Genomic DNA, 21279 nt, shown 5'->3' on the forward strand with positions numbered 1-21279 from the left:
GACAGATTTGTGAACAATATTTGAGAGAAATAGGCCTTTTGTGTACATACTGTAGAAAAAGACTTAGATCTTTGAGTTCAGCTCATGAAAAATGGGGGCAAAAAAACTGTTGCATTTATAATTTTGTTCAGTGTGTGTGTGTGTGTATATATATACACTAACAACACTAATATATAATATAATGCTAATCTGTTTTTGTTGAATTTCTGTATTAGAAAATACATAACTCGTTTTTATAATGTTGAACTTTATAATGTTTCTTTGTCTGAAAGATAAAGATTAGTGGTCACCAAAATGGCATGTGACAAAAATGTAGCATTACCTGAATGTAATGTTTATATTTTGTATTGGACCTATTTGCCACTAAACGATGACATTTAGGGAACCACTAAATCTTTATCTTTCAGACAAATCAATTCACTTTGACATAATAAAAACATCTTAATCTTAACGTTTTATCTTAATACAGAGATATGACAACCCCCCAACACTAATATATAATATAAAGATTTGTCTGAAGACTGAAGATATGAGAAAGTTTCTGTTTTCCCACCCAAAATGATTGTAATCGAAGGCAGTCAAATCAGATATTGCTCCAGAAAGGTCTCTATTTACTCTGTGAGGTCATGAAGTTCATAAAATGGCCAAGAGGAGTGTTGGTTAGCATGGATTATCATGGCTTTTCTCCAGTCCTCATCCGGACGGAAGCTTCATTCGGAAAGTTCTGGAGCTCTATTGTGACACAAATGAGATTCCCTGAAAAATAAACATTTGCTGATAGACAGTTTTGCTATCGGCATATGTTAACTTAGACTTGTTGTCTTTTGACTTCTGCAACACAAAATAACCACAATTGCTTTGCTTGAACGGACAAAGTTTTGTGATTCTAGATATATCCCTTTTCTGGCCTCATTTGGTGTTCAGCTTTGGCTCAGAGGTTAGAGTTCCCACTCCCCATTCACCCCCTGGACAAATTACTCCATCGCCGTCCACACTACGGCAACAACGCAATGCTGGCACCTTCCATACTGGAGGCCCAAACATTGGGTAGCCCTGGAGACAAGCCACTGTCACCATGGAGCAAACCGACTAGCTTGCTAATCTTCTTCTTTCTTTGGGGGGGGGGGGGTATCTCTCATATCTCAGTCATATCTCTGTATTAAGATGCGACAAGTTTTTATTATGTCAAAGTGAATTGATTTGTCTGAAAGATAAAGATTTAGTGGTTCCTTAAATGTCATCGTTTGGTGGCAAATAGGTCCAATACAAAATATAAACTTTACATTCAGGTAATGCTACATTTTTGCCACATGTCATTTTGGTGAGCACTAATCTTTATCTTTCAGACAGAGTAACTGAGTTCAACATTATAAAAACGAGTTATGTATTTTCTAATACAGAAATTCAACAAAAACAGATTAGCAAGCAGATTAGTTCATTTTCTCTATGCTAATGGTCACACTCTCCATTTGTTGGTACAAAGACTATTGAAATTAAATACTAGCATACTACTCAGTATACACTAAATACTGCCTTCTGTTTTACAAATATGAGACAGAGCATGCAAACAGCATGACAGTGCTAACATTCAAAATAGTAGTAGCATTAGCTTTCTGTGAACTCAATAATACTGGCATGCTGAACACATTACTCAACAATAAATGTTTTGATAAGTAGTACACTTTATTAGTTATGTCTTAACATTTAACAGTCTGATAAAATCAGAAAGAGACATCACAGCTGATAATACAGTTCATCTGTAGCACAGGAAATGGAAAGCCAAGTTAAGTGCAGTGCATTATGGAGTTCTCTGTTGTACACTGCAAGGCTTGATGTAGTATGCAGATAATTTGCAAGTATATATGCTATGCCATGCAGAAATGGTGAAATTAGCATATTAGCATGCTATTCTGGGTATAGCATATCTTCTTGTGAGCACAACCTCTTCAAATAAGTCAACACTGCCCCCTTTTGGACAAAAAAGAATAATTCTTAGTTAATTGTTTGAACATTACATTCAACCATGTTTCAACCATGAGGCAAAAATCTCCACAAATGATTGCATGAAACTAATATATAAGCCATCTAAAAATATTCTGCCACTTGGCCATAATGAACAGTGGGGTCAAAGAAACACATTGAGGAAAACATGTTCACAAGATGGCTAAGCTTTCACACTGAGTTCATTCCAAAACATGCATTTTTGGCTTGCAATTTTCAGGTCCATTTGGACGGCTATGTAACATTTCAAATTGAGCGAACAGGATCATTTAAGAAAATGCTTAGCTGGAGTTGTGGTTCACCTCCCACTGCACAGTGCAGTGGATGAATGGATGTTTCGTAGGATGGTGGAGTTAACCAAGGAAATGTTAGCATGACTTATAACTTGGTGTCAGCCAGACTCCAAACGACTGGATGTGTGAGGTTACTGGGGAAACTGTTTGTTTTTGTTTTCATTTTAGGCGACTGCCACCCATGGTCAAAGTCCTTTTGGTATTTTGGGTTGTTCTTAGCTTCTCTCTTTTTCTCTCTCATTTTATCCATTACCGACACCACTGTTGAACTTTAACTCACATAAAATGGTGAACAGATTGGACAAGTGAGGCCACTGCTGACTCACTCACTCACTCAATCGTCATGAAACGCTCCAGCCTCGTTCTCAGTGTTGTGACCTGCTTAGTTTTCCTTTCCTCTGTGGTCTTAGACTGGCAGTTTCCTCAATTTCAGCTCTATTAGATTGTGTTTTCATTTACCATAAACTCATCATAACACCTTTTTTGGTATTTAATAGAATATGGTACGTCCAATAGTGGTTTTAGGTGGTTTAGTCTGGTAAAGCTAGTGTTTAGCTGTACGATTGGCTTTAAGCTTGAGGCTGTGTTTTGGAACATGGTAACTTGCTTATATTCAATCTAAGCAGGTTACTCCAAGTATGTCATTGACTGATTCAAACTTCTCATTTGCCTATTTTAAAAAACCAAAGTTTCAAAAATCCTGACCACCATAAGATAGTATGAACAGCTGTTAGTTGGTTTCTTGGTAATCTAAGATAGTTTACCATGTTCGAAACACAGCTACTATCATAAAATGGATTTTCCAGCCGAGAAGTGACTGAATATAGTAAAAAAAAAAAGTTAAACTAGACCATTAAAAACCACGCAATTCTGGCAATTGCTGCTTTTCCAAAAGGATTTGTTTCTAAGCATTGGTTTGAGCCGGAAAACATAGCTAAAGGTTACATTTGACAAATTAAGAATTGGATTTCATAGTACTTTGTCTAATTTTCACTCGCTTTTGTACTTTTTTATATGAAATGACCGTTCTGTGTAGCATGTTCAGTTTAGCTTCACTGTAGATCTATTGACACCTCTCCTTGATAGTAATGCTAATGCTAATACACACATTGTTTGGTATAATAAACCTGAAGTAGGTGTTTTGCTATCATAATAATGAAAATGACTTCAAAACACCACAGTGCAATTTTAGTACATTCAGCTCCTGCTTGAACAGGACTGCGGTTGGTAAGCGGATCGAAACATAGAGATACGATTGCGTAACTATTTAGTAAATTCCCCAGTGAGGCCATATGTAAACTTAGTGAATTTTCTACCTAGACTCTATTTCATAGATTGGCCTTAGTGCTGTCTAAGTACTTTTTGATGTATAGCATACAAGTGCCACATAATGCTAGTATTTGCTGTATTATTAGTGGCTGATTGACCTGAAAACCTGTAATGGATACTGTAACTGCATATACGATATCCAGTGCTTGTATTACAACTTATTATTGAACTACTCAATTCCAAACTGCTGCTTTAACACAGAACGGCGCTGTTAGCTTTGCGCAGTTCAAAGCTGACTAGATATGATACAGCTGTCCTACATTAGCATGGGCCCTTCCCAACTTCATAGACCACAGACAATAAATAGGATGGAAAACTAGCAACCAGAAGGTCTTACGCCCGGTTATTACACACATGAGAAGGCACACTGCTGAATAAATGCCGACGTAAGACAGGAAGCATAGCTTACTCAGATGTTCTACACCAAAGTTGTGTATTCTATAGAAAAGGACTGTTGAAATATTAGCGTATGGCATCCGTTTAGGCTGTGTGTCATTGCTAAAGGCAATAACTTGTGGAAAAGCTGTTCTTAAGATTGAAGAAACCTCTAATGCATAGCTCATGAAGAACGGATATTGCTAACTCATTAGGTGCCGAGTTTCATAACCTTTCTGAGCAAACAAATGAGCTAATCCAATATAGCAGATGAATTTAATTGGAGCTTTGCTCCTCACAAGGGGATGTGTGTGTGGTTTCTATGGGAAAATAAGCAGCGTTTAGTCAAAGGGGAACTCCAAACTCTTTGGTCTTGAGCTGGGTAAATATTTTTCTCTGACTTTTCTGGTTTGGATTTATTGAGCCGCTAATTATTGTGAGAAATGGGGGTGAGTGCAGTGACAAGCCCACCGCTCTGAACAGTACGACCCATGTTCTCGCTAACACATCTGTTTGGAGAGTCTGATGTTCTTTGTAGCGTATTTGAAGCAGTTTGTCTGTGTCATAATCAAAGTACTTTATGAGGTGACTTGTTTGTTGTGGTCTTTCTTTTATGTATGAACTCTTTTTAGGAAAAACAGGACTTGATTTTGTTGGTATTTGATTGGATTGTGTGTGGGAGAAACGTGGTAGGCTATGCTAATATTAGAGGCGCTTGCTGAGGCGATTTGAATGAACAGTTGCTCTTACTTGTGCTTAAGCTCACTGGAGTATCTATAGAAAGTTTCAGTCTTGACCAGTGTCTGCACTATTTTCGTCTAGAGATTATTAGTGATAAAACTGTTTCTACTTGTTTAAACTAATGTTGCATGTATTTCTTAAAGGGACAGTTCACCCATTAATTACTAGCCCTCTGGTTGTTCCAAACCCATAAGACCAGAGCTGATCCTCCCTATACGCAAAATATGCAAGCTGCAAATAGGGCCCCCTTGCTCTCAAAGATGATTTCATTTTAGTTTATGTTTTTTTAATTTGGCCAGTGGTTATGAAAACATGAATGATCATTTCCTTTAATGCGATGTGCTGTCGCCCTTTCTATGTAAAAATCTGTCAAATAATGTAATGTGAATGTCGTACAGTCTTGCTCAAGACTTAAAAAAAAACTTAGTTGAAAGCATACCAAGCCGCAGAAGAGACCCTGTATCTCAAGCGCTTTGAGTGAACAGACAAATGTGTTTCATTCATTTTTTTTTCATAACCACTCATAACATGGTAATCCTGTAACTGTCTATGGAGGGACAGAAAGCTCTCAGATTTCACTGAAAATAATACAGGTTTGGAACGACATGAGGGTGAGTAAATAAAGATAGTATTTAAATTATTATTATTATTTTATTACATTTTTTTGTCTGGCAAATAAAAAATAATAATAATATGTTCTAGATAATAGTCTAGAAACTAGGAACCCAACCTCTTAAAACACTAGCAACGTGCTAGCAACCTTACATTTAATTTGTTTTAATCAGTACTGACTGTACCAAGACAGGGATGTAGTTGTTGTTGTCTTTGATGATTATCTTTTTTAAGGAGTTCTTGAGTCAAGACTTGACTTGGCCCAGTACACAATCACCTAGAAATGTCCTAGCAATCAGAATCAGAACACCTGAGCATCCACCTAGAATAGCGCTAGCAACACGGGATCTAATTAATTTAGTTCATTTAATTCATTCAATACTGACTGTACCAAAACCAGAAACATTTATTAAGACTTTCAATAGGGGCGCTTTAAATTTCTACCAATAGCTTATCAGAATGGATATTTGAAGCCACTGATAGACTTGTAATGTCTCATGAAAAATGCAATATGCTCAAAATTAAGTGTGTCCTGGAAATATTCATCCGCCTCTGCAGAGAAATATAGAAGACGAGCATGCTCGAGTCATGCTATAGCAAATTTCCGTAAAAATGTCTATGCGTGATGATCAGTTTTAAGGTTTGATGTATGTTTATTGAAACACGTCGAGCAGATTGTTTCTTCTTTAATTATGCGCATATGAAGCAGATTTGGCTCACCAAAGAAAGAATGAGCCAGTGAAAATGACAGTATCCACAGACAGCTCATTCTTCTTTTAAATAAGCCACATAATCCACTCCTCTGATGTAGTGAATACTCGCATATCTCATCTCCATCGTACCTGCCATCCAAATGCATTTACACATGACAGCTAAAAGCACAAACAAACAAACAAGTCTGTCTCACGTTTGTTCCTGACAAAGTGCTTCCACCTTGCAAAGTGAGCCGTGTGTTCGGATGCAGCATGAGGTGTCTGGGGTCATTATTTATTCACTTAGATTAGCTGTGGTGAAAACAGCGGGCCAGTTCTCCCACAAGCATTCATTTATTGATGCACAAGCACACGGCTGCATTATTCTGCCCTCCCGCTGCGCTTTATATGCCCCCCACTGTTAACCCTTTGATCCATCTGTCTGACTGTCTGTCTTCCTGTCTGTCTCAAGGACGCTGGTGCTGGAAATAGCTTCTGTGTGATAATCTAGCAATGGCTAAAAAAAAGGGTTTTGCATAAATTGATGTATGTGTGACGTTAAATCTTCATAATATGGATTTGTGACATCATTTGCGACAGTTAAAAAAGGTGTTGCCAGTGTTAATTTACAAAAAAAAAATGTGTCCCTTGATGATACATTCCTCTATATTCAGTCAATATTTTGTCATGTCATGTTGAATAATTTCATGTTATTAAATTTACATTTTAAAAGAGTAATGTAATATTTGTGTATATATATATATATATATATATATATATATATATATATATATATATATATATATATATATATATATATATATATATATATATATATATATATGTATATGTGTGTGTGTGTGTGTGTGTGTGTCATGTCATGTGTCATATTGAGCATTTTGTAAATTTTAATCATGGGCTAACCACCTAGCAACATCCTAGAAACCACATGGCAACATTCTAATTATGACATCATATTACGTTTTATGTTAACTTTGGACCTTTTAATTTGGGCCTAAATTTATATTTTATTTTATTTACCGTATTTTTCAGACTATAAGTCGCACTGGACTATAAGTCGCATTTATTTAGAACCAAGAACCTAGAGAAAACATAACCATCTACGCCCTCTCGCGGCTGTAGATGGTAATGTTTTCTCTTGGTTCATTTCTCTTAGTTCATGTCAAATTAATTTTGATAAATAAGTCGCACCTGACTGTAAGTGGCAGGAACAGACAAACTATGAAAAAAAAGTGTGACTTATAGTCCGGAAAATACGGTATTTATTTTTCATTTTGACCAGAAAGTAAGCACCTAGCAACACCCTAGAAACCACATAGCAACATTCCAGATTTGATACATGTCATATTAAGTTTTTTGCAAACTTTGGACCGTTTAATTGTTGGCTATAATATCGGGATCATTTTATTTGGACCGGTGTTCTGTCGATTTGTCTTACGCTGTCAGATTTTCCTACCTCCCACTAAAACAGTGGGTAGTTCAATTCAACAACGAAAAATGCTACTGTAAAGTTATGGTTTATTAACATCTACACCTACCACAATCCTACCCTTACAGTACTGCAAATACGGTAATTATGTGTTATATTTGCGGTTGTAGCTAGAAGGGATACAGCTACAGGAAACCAAACAATAAATATTCTTTTCTGCCAATTAGATTGCATTTTTATTAAAGTCTACAAATACCCCAACCCTAAACGTACCCTTACAATAATGCAGAAACATTAAATATCGTTGTTTAGCACAAAAAAAGGATGCAATATTAATGTGCACATGCGCAGTAAACCCCGTTAGGAAAATCTGACTGGTAGGATAAAATGTCAGGACACCGGAAAGTAACCACCTAACAACCACATAACATTCTGTAGTGTAAATTATCATTGCAAGTTTTGTATAGGCATCCAACAGTATTATGTTATTGTCCATTTACTTCAGTTCTATTTTTGCTCATTACAGTCGATTAAATCCCTGCAGCTCTGCATGTTGTAATCTATCCACTCTTCCACCCAGTCATATATGTATTTAAAGTTCACACTTTGTGCTTAATCAAAGTCTTAACCTATGTGCCCTGCCTGAGCTTGACCCATTGATCGTATAGGCTGCTGAACATGGCACTCTAACAGTGGCAACCAACGCTGAGATTTCCCCCTGAGGAGTGAAGTTTGTTTCCTCATCAACATCCTTCACTGAATAGCACCACTGTCATGGATCCATTAAATGATTTTATTGCCAACCTGTCTGAATCTGTTGTGCCTTCTCGAATACTGTTTAGTAGGTCAGCATCTTGTGTTGCTTGCCTTGTTTACACCAACTTGGCCTTTTTTGAAGGACGCCCTCCATTGGCCTCCATTAACGTCTCTAATAAAAGGGCACAGGGTCAATACCTACATTTGCAGCATACTGTAGTTATGTCTTCAGGCTTCACCGCAGGCTTCATAATGAATCATTTATGTGGGTGAAACGCCTGTCTGAACATCCGATCAATCCTTGAGCCTGTTTCTTATAGACAAGCCTTGAGCGTTCCCTGCATTTTTAGGACTCCAGGCCTTAAAATTGGGAGATCATTATCATCAGACCAAAGAGTGCTCGATTTCTGTATGGGTAACTTATCTCTTGCTCTGTTTCTGCTGCAGTTATACAGGTCACGTGGTGGGGAATGGACTGAAAGCCCAGAAACACAACCCAGAGATAAAGATCAGAAGTGTGGATCCAATCCTGGTCAACGTGAAGGAAAAGCTAGAGCACTTCAACCAGGTAGGTCCCAAAATATGCTAGTGAGTACCGGCACTTCTTTTTTTCACTTCAAGCACTGCTTATGGTGAATGTTAAATAAGATCTTAATTGCGATTGAACCGAATCATTTAAATGGTTGATTCATTCAGGAACAAAACACTGTCATGTTGTTTAGAGTCGCAAAACATTGCTGTGGCTGTGTTTGGAATGATGTATTGTTTTTTTGCAAAATTGAGTAAAAACAGCGAATATGGTGTCTAAAACGTAAAGTGTCTCTTGATGTTACCTTATAGTCATGGGTGCACATAAGTGGTCCACAGGTCCGCATGTGTGACCAAAATAAAAAAATGCATTATATAAATATGTTCTGACAGCGCCATTTGCATTTTGTCGGTCATGGTTGACAGCTGTTAATACACAATTACCATTTTAGATCACAAACTATACTATATAAGTTTTATTTTCAACCTGAAAGCATAAATCTAGGCTATGCCATGCCGTTTTCAAAGCACAATGCAAAACTGTCACATTCGTCCACTGACACTCTTTAATCAGCAGCAGCGCTAAATCCGGAAGCGCGTATATTTACTTGTCGGCAACATGCCAAAATAAAAGCCTGCTGATTTTAAGTTTGAGTATGATGAAAACGCTTTTTTTTTTTTTTTTTAGATGCTTTTATCCAAAGCGACTTAAAATTGGGGAATACATGAAGCGATTCTTTTTAAAGAGGCAAACAAAGAAAGTAGTAGTAAATATTAGCATTTTATTTTTAATTTTACTATAAAATAAATGTATTTGTATTTAATACTAGGACTGCCTTTTATTTTTAATAATATTATCACACACTAATATTTAGTTTATTTACTATTATTTAATAAAATAAAAAAACTAAATGAATAAAGTGCAATAATATTATAACTATTATTCATTCATTTTTTATAGTTATATTTAATGGGTCATGCTATATGCAGTGTGAGGACCAAACCAAATCTCCAGGTTCTTTTATGAGAACCAGGCTGAAAATATTATGTGCACCCCTGCTTATAGTTTATTGAACTTTTGTATAAAATCAGTATCTCATTTGTTGCCATGCTGATTTTCTTTTTAAACGTCACTCTTCGTGTAATATTAACTATATTCAATTATATAAATATATACATTTTCTGCCCCCTTATGTTGAATTATGTGATCATTTTTAATACATATTAATAAACTGAAACATGCCGTGTGAGTTAAAGAACTAACTCTAAACGCATAGGCGCACTAATAAAAAAGTTAGTGTAGTCACTTATGCGTGCACTCTGTAGGTCTGTTTTGTTTGTTTTTTGCAATAGCCTATAGACTACTACTCAATGTCATTATGTCTCACGAGTTCAGTATTTGTGCTAAACCTATGCAGATTTAGCTTGCATGAACTTCTCCAAGAAATTAATGTGTGAACATAACTTTCAAAAAGTAACCCGCCAAATTGGCTAGTGATTTAACAACGTTGCCCCGCCACAGCTGATTTTTACCCACATTTGGCAGGTTGGCAGTTGTTAATTTCAAACCCTGGTTATGACTTGAGTTTACTAAGGTGTACCCTATATCCTGAGACCTTTAATGGTCTGTTTCATCTTTTAACCAGAGACATATTGAACAATCTGAGAAACAGTAAAAAAAAAAAAAAAAAAGTACAGCTATGGCTCATGTGTGTTTCTTTATATAAAACTTTCCCTGAATGTTTGCTTTGTGAGCCAAAAAGGAAGACATTAAGAACTGCCAGAAGCGCTATTTTCAAGCTTGCCCACCAAACAAAAATAGTCCAACTCGATGCCAGCACACATGTCAAGAGTGGTGAGACGGTGTCATTAGTCCAGGGTTTGCTCTGTGATCAATCTGCAGCAAGATCAGACCGAGCATCCTCAGCGGGAGTGTTAAAGACCTCCTTGGCTTGATGGCAAAGTCTGTCGCTACTGCAGCTGTGTTTGGGAGGGTACAGAGGGCAGCTCATTTGGCCCTCTGAAAGACATTTTGTAACGTCTTTCATTGCTCCATTAAAACCAGACGTTTTGGTTCCACATTATGTTTAAACCCAACCCAGCCCTAGCCGCATTTGCTTTGCTGTGAGGACTTGCATCACTGGCAGGCAAGAACGCTGGGAAAGTACAGTAGATTTGTGTCAGGGGTTGAGGAGAAGGTCACTTTGAACTGGTTGTGAAATTATACTCATAATTCCCTTAGGTCTTCAAGACCCTGGTGAGGTCTTGGAGGTTTTTTGCTCTCACAATGACCTGCGGGAGTTTTCAGTTGCTGACTGGTATTTAATTAACCTATGCTGCGTAAAAACTGACAGGCAAAATACGTCATTGGTATACAACTAATAGTAATACATAACCTTGGTACTCTTGCTGGGGGGTTGGAAAATTTACTTAAACACACAAGCATACTTCTCTTGCTGTAGACCGTGTGCATCAGAGAAACAAGTGCGTAGCCATCTCAACGATTTTCTCTTTGAACATCCGTTTTTTGCGCTATATATTTCTATAGCTACTATTGAAGAGTAATTAGCTGGTGAAGTGGATTTATTTATGGTACAGTTACCAAAAGTTATCATGAGCATTGTAATGTTTGAAGTGAATGTTGTAACAAATGTCGGGAAGATTTCTTTTAAATGAGCGATTTATTAATAACTTCGTACGACCTTGCTTTCACGCCGTGTAAACCTAAACAGACGTCCGAAGACAAAGAGTGCGGTGTGGAAAAAGGGCCGGAGATACATAAGGAATATATGGCATTAAAAGTATTATACTAGCATGCTATTTTGAATTCAGTATATGAATGCAGAGTGCTTTTAAGTACACATACATTATTTTTTGCTACAGTTGTGTTTGTTCATAATGCATTTTATGCGTTTCCGCATAATACCTATAGTGGGTATTAGCATTAACTGTTTTCTGTTTTTCAGACAAATTGTTGTCATGATGGAGAATCTTGCTTAGTCAGTTAGCCTAAATGCTAATGTTTTTAGCAACTTTTCTAAATCCAGTTTCATGCAAAGACTTTTGAACTCTATCACCCCCTTCAGTACAGTGCAAACAATTACAAACGTTTTTATTTTTACGTTTTTTCTATTAATTTTTTTCTTGTTTTTAAATAAAAACACCTCAAAATCTTTGAAACGATACATTTATTTAAAAAAAATAATAATTTTTATGGGTCGGTTCTTCAATTATGTGTATTTTTGCTTTCTAAAGTTAAGTTTCAGTTAAGTAAGACAAGACATACTTGTATTAAAGATTCATTTTATGAAAACAAGTCTTAATTTTTTATGCAGCATTGCCTCTAAAGTAAATTAATCTTGTTCTAAGGATCTTTACATATTTTAACTGGAAGATTTTTACAAACATTCTTCTTAAGACAAGGATTTTTGCAGTGTACATCATGTTGTTACCAATTACAGGCCCTTTTCAGAAGTCTTTTATATGTGGCCCATATAAAAGTGTCTAGCAAAGCTAGGACATGTGTTACACACTGAATAGTACAGAAAGTATGACAGGATTTCATGACAACCTGGCATCTTAAGTGTCACTTTACACCTTCAGAGCTGAGTGAAATCTTCAATCTGATGACCTCCAGTGCTTTTCACGGAAAAACCAAAGTCTAAGTCCCAGTCGGTCTCTGATCAAGGCTTATTTAGAAATTAATATTGCAATGCCGTGTCCCAAGAGTGAGTCATCTTGCGCTACAGGGAAGATTTATGCATCTCATGGTTGAGTTTACATCAAAGGTCGTCATTATTTTTTTTTCTTCTGTGCATCCTTCAGCTTTGAGCGGACAGTATGATGTAATACTCTTTTGCATAAAGCTAAGTAATTTATGAGGCCTCCCTGCGAAAATGGCGGATGAAGAAAACCCTAGGCTTGACTTACGCAACTCTATAAAGCCGAGAAGTGTCAGGGAGGGATGCTAATGAGTATGAATGCTTTCATAACCCGCTATCTAATGTAAACATACATCAACAGACAAACACTAACCAATATATCACATGCAAGTGGATGCGCACATCAAATTTCAATGCAATCTGAAGACATCCAAGTCCATGTTGTTCAGTAATTGTTCTGGATAGTTCACATGAAGTGCCAAAATAGTCTAAAAACCACTGTAAAAGCACTATAATAGTAGTCGACATGTCTTGTGTGAAATTACACACATTCTCCATTGTGTGTAATTTTGACATTGCTTGTTACATTTGCTTACGAAACCAACATTAAAATCAATCGCGTTTTGGCGTCAAAGACGTCAAACCTTAAACGACACATAAAATGTGCCATTTGTTATGATCTTTAAAGGAATGTGAAATGTGTGGATCTGTAATAGTAAGTAAATTAGTAAATAATTGCTTAAATTTCAGAAAATAATTCCATAATATATTAAGAATTTCAATTGAAAAAATACAAATATTAAAAATCTAAATTCCAATTAAAAATAATCAGCATACAAATTTTGAACGATACAAGAGTGAGTAAATAAAAGCAGATTTTAAACTTTTGAATTTGTATTTATTTTTCATTTTAATTTCTGATTCTGACATATATTTGAATATTTGATATATGTGAATGAGCGATTCATCTGTTTGATCCGACTCTTGCCGAACATGCACAAAAATATTATCAAAAACTCATCAATCCAAGGCACTCGAAAATATTGTGAAAGAGTAAAAGCCTTTATTCACAAATGTTTTTTTTTTTTTCAAATAAAATTAAATGTAGATGTAGAACAAATATAAATATTAGAGAAAAAACGGAAGTTGAAGTACTAAAAAATAAAATAAAATAAAGCTACATTTAAAAAAAAAAAATTACTAAAACACAACAAAATTACTAAATATATATATTTTTTTAATGAAACTGCGGTAGCAGTTTAGTATAGCGACCAATTCTAACTATTAGCTAGTTGCTTATTAACATGCATACTATTAAGATATTGGCAATTTATTAGTACTTATATATAGTAGCATATATTCTGCATGACCATATTATACATCCCTAATCCTGCCGAAAACCTAAACTTAACAATTACCTTATTAACTATTAATAAGCAGCAAATTAGGAGTTTATCGAGGCAAAAGTTGTAGTTAATGGTTTGTTAATAGCGAAAATTTAACCTTAAAATAAAGTGTGACCCAAACCAAAAATATATAAATAAAAGCTCATTTAAAAAATAGAGCAGTAATATAACAGTATGTAGATAATATTAAAATAACACTGAATGATAGTTTGATTAGAATTGTCACTTTAAGAGGCAGAAGCTGTAATTCTTTTGCAATATTGTTTGGATGTGTCATGCATCTGGATAAGTTATTGGTCTGTTTTTCTGCCCCCTGCCAAACGTGCCTCGGTATCGCTTTCCTTTGACCATTAGAGGTGTATCTCAGTCCAGTTGATGAGCCTGTTGTCAAGGAGATGTGGTTTGGCAACAAAGACCCCCAACGCATCCTATCGATCCGTTTACATGAATGGGGTCTTAAAACTGCCACAGAAATAAGGGAATTTGTTTCCCAAATGACTCCGAAAATCCTGCTGCAGAAAAGCAATCTTTTTGGAGATGTAATGAAGACAGACCATGGAGAGCTCTGAATATTAATGCACATGCTGGTTCAGACGCTACGTTTGATCTATCGCTTAAAGATTTTAGTATGCGCCCTGTTCTGCACTGCAGTTGATTGCATAAGAAGTGGGTGTTCTCTGGAGTGTAGAGAAATTACATTTGATATGAAATCATGATATCAACCGTGGGAAATGTCACTTTTTATTCTTTTCAATATTCTAACTCCATAGAATCCCAGAACAGGTTTGTTTTAACCAGTCAGAAACACCTTGTGCCTGTCAATCAGTTTAGTTAGCCGAGAGGGCTTTTAGGGGTGTGGCTTAAGAAAGGGGGTGGAGAAAATAAATGGAACGTCCACGTTTCACAATCCAGTCGGTAGCAGAAGTAACAAAACTCAAGTTATTTTCTCATTAAACTCAGTAGAACAGGTTTCAAATGCATTTTTCGTCAATTTTTTCGTCTTTATCTAGGTAGTAGAATTAAAGTGAAGTAAAGTGAGGTATTTTAATAAAACCATGTGAATTTAACACTAACAATATTGGCTCACGACTCAGCGTGGAGGACGAGAGGTCTTTCTTTAATTGTGTCTTCTCTTATCACAAACAAAACAATTAAAAAATTAATGTGCAGCTAAATTGATTAATGAACAAGGCAGGGGAAAAAGAAAGCAATAATAAGTATGTCGCTATTTTATCTAAATAGAAGGGGGTGGGCGCGCTGGAAGAGAACAGTGTGTTCTCTCTGTTGTTGCCATGGTGTTCGCATGACGCGTGGCATAATTCATTATACAGCGGTTAATTAACAGTCCCCTGGGACTTTTTGATATCTTATTGATATCAGTATAGTTAATTTATGTATGTGAGCATAGCAAAATAAGGTAAACTGTGACATATTACACCCAAAGATTCTTGATACAGAGGAATATCAGTGAAACCAAATTTGGGACCAAAAAATAGCATACATTTAAAACACATACATTTAACAGCTGACAGCTACTCAAACTAATACATTACATACTGTAACTTCCTATCAAGTTATCGGATATTAACAAGATGAATGTGTTCTGACGATGTTGATGAGTTCTTGTCATATTTTCTTACCATATATTAAACTAGAGTGAATGAACTGAGATGGTGTTTTTTAAATCAAATTTAATAATTCCATAAATGTAGTACCTTGACTTATTCTACAAAATATATATATATATACTAATATTGCTGTACATTATAATAATACAGTGCCTTTTATGGACTATTTAATTTCTACTGTTGTGTTTAAAAAATGTCAATAAAAAATAGTATCAAATTATCATAAATACAATAAAAATTGTTAGCGTACAAGCAATAAGTTAGATTTTTTGTTTTGTTTTTTAGCTTCTGTCTTCTGTCTAGTTTTTTTTTGTCTCGTCACATTTGGTTGCCACACCCACAGTGAAATCTTATTGGACCAAAAGCTTGCTCAATGGAATATTAATCATCAGCGATGTTCTGATTGGCTTTGATTGTGCCACAACTTCCATGAAGTAGTTTTGCAGTTCTCTATGTTCGAAAGAAAGAAAGAAAGAAAGAAAGGACAGAGGCAGGGAGGGGGGGTTGAGAGATGGATGGATGGATGGATGGAAGGCAGAGGGATGGAGAGTGAGACAGAGTATAAAATCAGAACCAATGCGGGAGTCAGAAACTAACTCAGTTAAGATGTTATGAATTATGCACTTCTGCGATTCCCAGAGCTGTTTTTCTAAACCGTTCTGAAATGCCCCGCAACTGCACGTGTTTAATATTCTCTCGCTGTGAAAATGGAATTTGCACTTGAGTGGATCCATGTTTAGAGCGCTGGAATGCTGCTGTTGGGAGCCTTGACTTCTTGCCTGGAAGCCTTTGTTGGAACACATGGGGCTATTTGGACGTGATGGGTGATCTCCACTCATTTATTCACTTCAGACGGAGTCGTTTCAGTCAGATTCCACCACTACAGCTTTACGGTGAATGTGAGAACAAGCTGTCGTTGTTGTCATTCTGCAACAACTGTAGCTTGTATCAGGTTGGTCCTTACTAGAAAAAAAGTATGGGATTATTCTGGTGATTCTTCTGATTATAGTTATTCTAAACATTACATAAAACTAGCAGTTAACGACTATTAATAGACAGACAGACAGAGACAGACAGATAGAGAAAGAGAACGATAGATAAATAGAAAGAAAAAAAGAAAGAAAGAGAGAGAGAAAGAAAGGACGGAGGGAGGGAGGGAGGGATTGATAGATGGACAGAGAGATAAATGGATGGATGAATGAATGAAAGAAAAAGAAAGAAAGAAAGAAAGAAAGAAAGAAAGAAAGAAAGAAAGAGAAAGAAAGAAAAAAGAAAGAAAGAAAGAAAGGACAGAGGGAGGGAGGGATTGAGGGATGGCTGGATGGATAGACGGGCAGAGAGATGAATGGATGGATGGATGGATGGATGAAAGGAAGGAAGTAAGATAGGAAGGAAGGAAAAAAGAAAGAGAGAGAAGGACAGGCAGAGAGATAGATGGATGGATGGAAGAAAGGAAGGAAGGAAGGAAGCAAGGAAGAAAGAAAGAAAGAGAAAGAAAAAAGAAAGGACGATGGAAAGAAAGAAAGAAAGGACAGAGGGAGGGAGGGAGGTATTTAGGGATAAATGGATGGAAGAAAGAAAGAAGGACAAAGGGAGGGAGGGATGGATGGATGGATTGAAGAAAAGAAAGAAAGAACAGATGGATGGATGGATGGATGGAAGGCAGAGGGATGGATGGATGGAGGGGAAAGAAAGAAAGAACAGAGGGAGGGGTGGATGGATGGATGGGTGGATGGAGGGCAAACAAAGAAAGAAAGAACAGAGGGAGGGGGGGTGGATGGGTAGATGATGGAAGGAAAGAGAAAAAACAGACAGACAGATAGACAGGCAGAGAGATGGATGGATGGAAGGCAGAGGGATGGATGAAAGGAAGAAGGAAAGAAAGAAAGAACAGAGAGGGAGGGATGGATGGAAAGAAAGAAAGAACAGAGGGATGGATGGATGGATGGAAGGAAGAAAGGAAGGAAAGAAAGAAAGAAAGAGAAAGAAAAAATAAAAAAGAACGGACGATGGAAAGAAAGAAAGAAAGAAAGAAAGAAAGAAAGAAAGAAAGAAAGAAAAAAGGAAAGAAAGGACGGAGGGAGGGAGGGACTGGGGGATGGATAAATGGATAAAAGGAAGAAAGAATGACAAAGGGAGGGATGGATGGATGGATGGATTGAAGGCAGAGGGATGGATGGATGGAAGGAAATAAAGAAAGAAAGAACAGAGGTATGGAAGGAAGGAAAGAACAGAGGGAGGGATGGATGGATGGATGGAAGGCAGAGGGATGGATGGATTGATGGAAAGAAAGAAAGAACAGAGGGAGGGAGGGATGGGTGGATGGATGGAAAGAAAGAAAGAAAAACAGACAGACATATAGACAGGCAGAGAGATGGATGGATGGATGGATGGATGGCAGAGGGATGGATGGAAGGAAGGAAGGAAAGAAAGAACAGAGGGAGGGATGGATGGATGGATGGAAGGAAACAAAGACAGAGAGACAGATGGATGGATGGATGGAAGGAAGGAAGGAAAGATGGGTAGACGGACGGAGGGTAAGATGGATGGATGGACAGACATATATAGTTTTATGAACATTTATATTTGCAATATTTGACATAATTTTTAATAGTTATTAAATGTATTAAATGTTCCTCTTATTCAGGCTCTCACAGAAGTAAACGTGTTGTGATGGATGTTTTGTTGCAGGAGATGTGGGAGGAGATGGGTTTGGGAACAGATGGCCGTGAGGACGTGGAGACCAGCAGCGGCGACGCAGCAGAAGGCAGCAGTGAGTGCGATGATGAAGACGGCTGTCAAGGATCGGGCCGCAGTGAAGACCAGACAGGTGAGTTCATCCATCCCCTGCACCGCGGCTCAAAGACAACTGTTCTCTGTGTTTACTTGATCCAGAGCTCCCAGGAGAGACGTCAGTCCAATGTTGCTTAGAAACCCAGAGCCATTTACTGTGTCTCCTGTTTGTTTTAGGAGGTCAGTCGCTTCTTGTTATTTACACTGCTGATCACAACACGGCCATCCGGACCGATATTGTTCCCTTCACATGATCTGTTGCAGCTCTTGTGTGCCCAGATATCCAATTCCTTATTTAAATCAATCAATGCAACTTGCAATAACTTTAATAATAATAATCCTCAAAGGGCGGTTTTAATTAATTTGCAATTGTAATTTGTTTTAAGTATAAATCAAAGTCAATTTAAATTAAGTTTATTGTAAATATATATATATATATATATATATATAAGAAAATAAACTTGTTTTCTTTCTGGTTTTAAGCATAAATTAAAGCATAAGGTTTATGTTGATAACAAACAAACAATCAAACGTACAAAAACAATTTCCCAGTGTGTTTTTTTTTCTTCTTGTTTTAGACCTCAATCAAAACAAATTTGCATAAGATTCATGGTAAAAAATAATAACAATAACTGTAAATGTTTTTTATTTAATTTAATTTAATTTTAAAGCAAAATTGAATGTGTTTTATCTTAAAAACAAGCAAACAATAACAATTTCCCAGTATGTAAATATAAATCAAAGCTCAATGGTAAGGTGTCTGAAAGAAAGAAAGAAAGAAAGAAAGAAAGAAAGAAAGAAAGAAAGAAAGAAAGAAAGAAAGAAAGAACTTTTAGACAGAGGTGCATTCATTTTATATAAAGATTTCCCAGTAAAAAACCCTCCAAGTTCTAAATCTGTTCTCTGAAACCCAGTGTTATCTTACAAAGGTTTACTTCCACACAAAGTAAATATACTATCTTTTTTGTATCAATTTATATTATATTTTAGCAATGAAAACAAAGGCCTTATAACAAGTAAGAAAGTTTTTCTGTGGTGTTCATGGTAGATCTGTGCTCCGCTCCACTAGCATGCTGGATGCACTCAGGGACTGGACTAAATAATGGATTTCACCTTATAATAGATGAAAAGAATTGTGTGTAGCGAGTTATTGCACCATTTTTCAAAGAGCGCCCGCTGTTCTTTTAGTCTGTTGCTCAGGAGTCCGGCCTCACCGCTGCTTCTGTAAGGTCATACATCTTTGTCCATTGCCCTCAGATACATTTCCAAATTGCATCCCTGCTTTAAAATTTCTAGCTTTGTGCTGATTCAGTCGGCTGAGACTATGCTCCTGTGACATTATTCTGTAAAATCATTCCCAGCCCTTGATTAAATGTATTTCATCAACTATGGGCACTTTTGGTTTCTGAAGTAGTAGAAAATAGTCTCACACACTATTATATATATATATATATATATATATATATATATATATATATATATATATATATATATATATATATATATATATATATATATATATATATGCATACAAACATATTTTAGACCTATTATACGCAAATATTGTAAGTATATATATATATATATATATATATATATATATATATATATATATATATATATATATATATATATATGCACACAATTATTTATTTACTTATTTATTAAAATTTTTACCCAATATGGCGTTATTTCTATCACATCTCAAATTATATATTGTTATATCTTTTTTTAATTCAGTAAACACAAATAAATAAATAAAATGTACACTTTTATTAGCACTGTTTGGAAAAAGAAAAACAGCTTAAATGGAAATGGCACACAAATAAAAATGTATCTGCAATAAATATATTATGTCATCTTGGTTTTCTTTACACATTTTTAGTGGGTGTTGTATTTTGGTTGATTTAATTGAATTGATTTAATTGCATTTATGCATTTATTGTAATTGACCATTTTTATGATATTTGTATTAAGTGTTTTTATTTTAAATTGTTTTATGCAACATAAAAGAGTTGTAGAAACACCAAAACGAAGAATGACTGATCCCACACCAATTCCCTCGAACGTCTTTCGATTTCATACTGAAATGAAGAAGCCATTTGACAATTGTCTTTCCCCCTTCATCCACGATGACCATTTTTCAACAAGAGCTACTGAGGATGAATTAGAGATGATAACAAATTGAGAAAAGTTATGGTTACCTCTTCAGGTAGCCTAACAATTAGTTTTTTGTTTTTCAAAGCCAAATGCCCACCAAAATGAATTCCTGCGTCTGCCGTTATAAATCCCTCAAATCCCTTGAGTTGATGAAAAACTGGATTGCTGAAAGACAGCGCGTCTCATCCGGGGTCACGGAGGTATAGTTTCCCCTACAGCAACCACAGAGCTGGTCACAATCAATCAATTATTCATTTGGCAGGAAACGGTTCATTAACGGAGACCAGAGCACTATGATCCCCAGCGCTCCGCCTCGCTGTCGTCTTTCTCTTCATGCTCCATGTCTCTGTCCAATGATGCTGAGATAAGCACATCGACACAAGATGTGCGGATCGCATTGTTTGTTTACGTCAAGCGAACCTCGATGTAATTGCCCGTGACTGCGACACACACAAATAAGCATTGCTGCAGTTTCACCTAGGCCTCGGATGAAAAGAGACAAAAGCCGAGGTCTGCTTCCATGTGCGCTTCTGAACGTGGGATGGGATCCTTTCTTTGCATGCACCTCTTTTGAGATCCATAAAATTCCTCATTGATCGCTTCCTGCAGAACCCCAGAGGTTCAGATCCGAGACGTTTGCAGTCGCTGTCTGCGTCAATAATGCTAATAGAGCTCGGTGAGGATGGAAACTGTCGTGTTTAAACTCAAGGCCTGTTTTCCTCAACCATATCCCTTCTTACACTCAAAATTATTTTATTTGGAGTCAAGGTGGGCTTTGTATTTGAATCCATTATTTGCCATGTTGCAGGCCAGACTCAAACCTCATGACCTCATGTCAAAAGCATGTGGGTAG

The 21279-nt window shown here is 36.4% G+C and overlaps 1 protein-coding gene across 1 annotated transcript in view; it reads left to right on the forward strand.

Moving 5' to 3' along the window:
• Positions 1-21279, forward strand: part of LOC113040157 (glypican-5-like) — a 45083-nt gene that overhangs the window by 11951 nt on the left and 11853 nt on the right. The window contains exons 7-8 of the mRNA XM_026198443.1: positions 8697-8817; positions 18165-18303. Of these exons, the coding sequence (XP_026054228.1) occupies positions 8697-8817; positions 18165-18303 (260 nt within the window). The remainder of the gene's footprint in view (positions 1-8696; positions 8818-18164; positions 18304-21279) is intronic.

The sequence above is a fragment of the Carassius auratus genome, chromosome 22, assembly GCF_003368295.1.
Source record: "Carassius auratus strain Wakin chromosome 22, ASM336829v1, whole genome shotgun sequence".
NCBI lineage: Eukaryota > Metazoa > Chordata > Actinopteri > Cypriniformes > Cyprinidae > Carassius > Carassius auratus.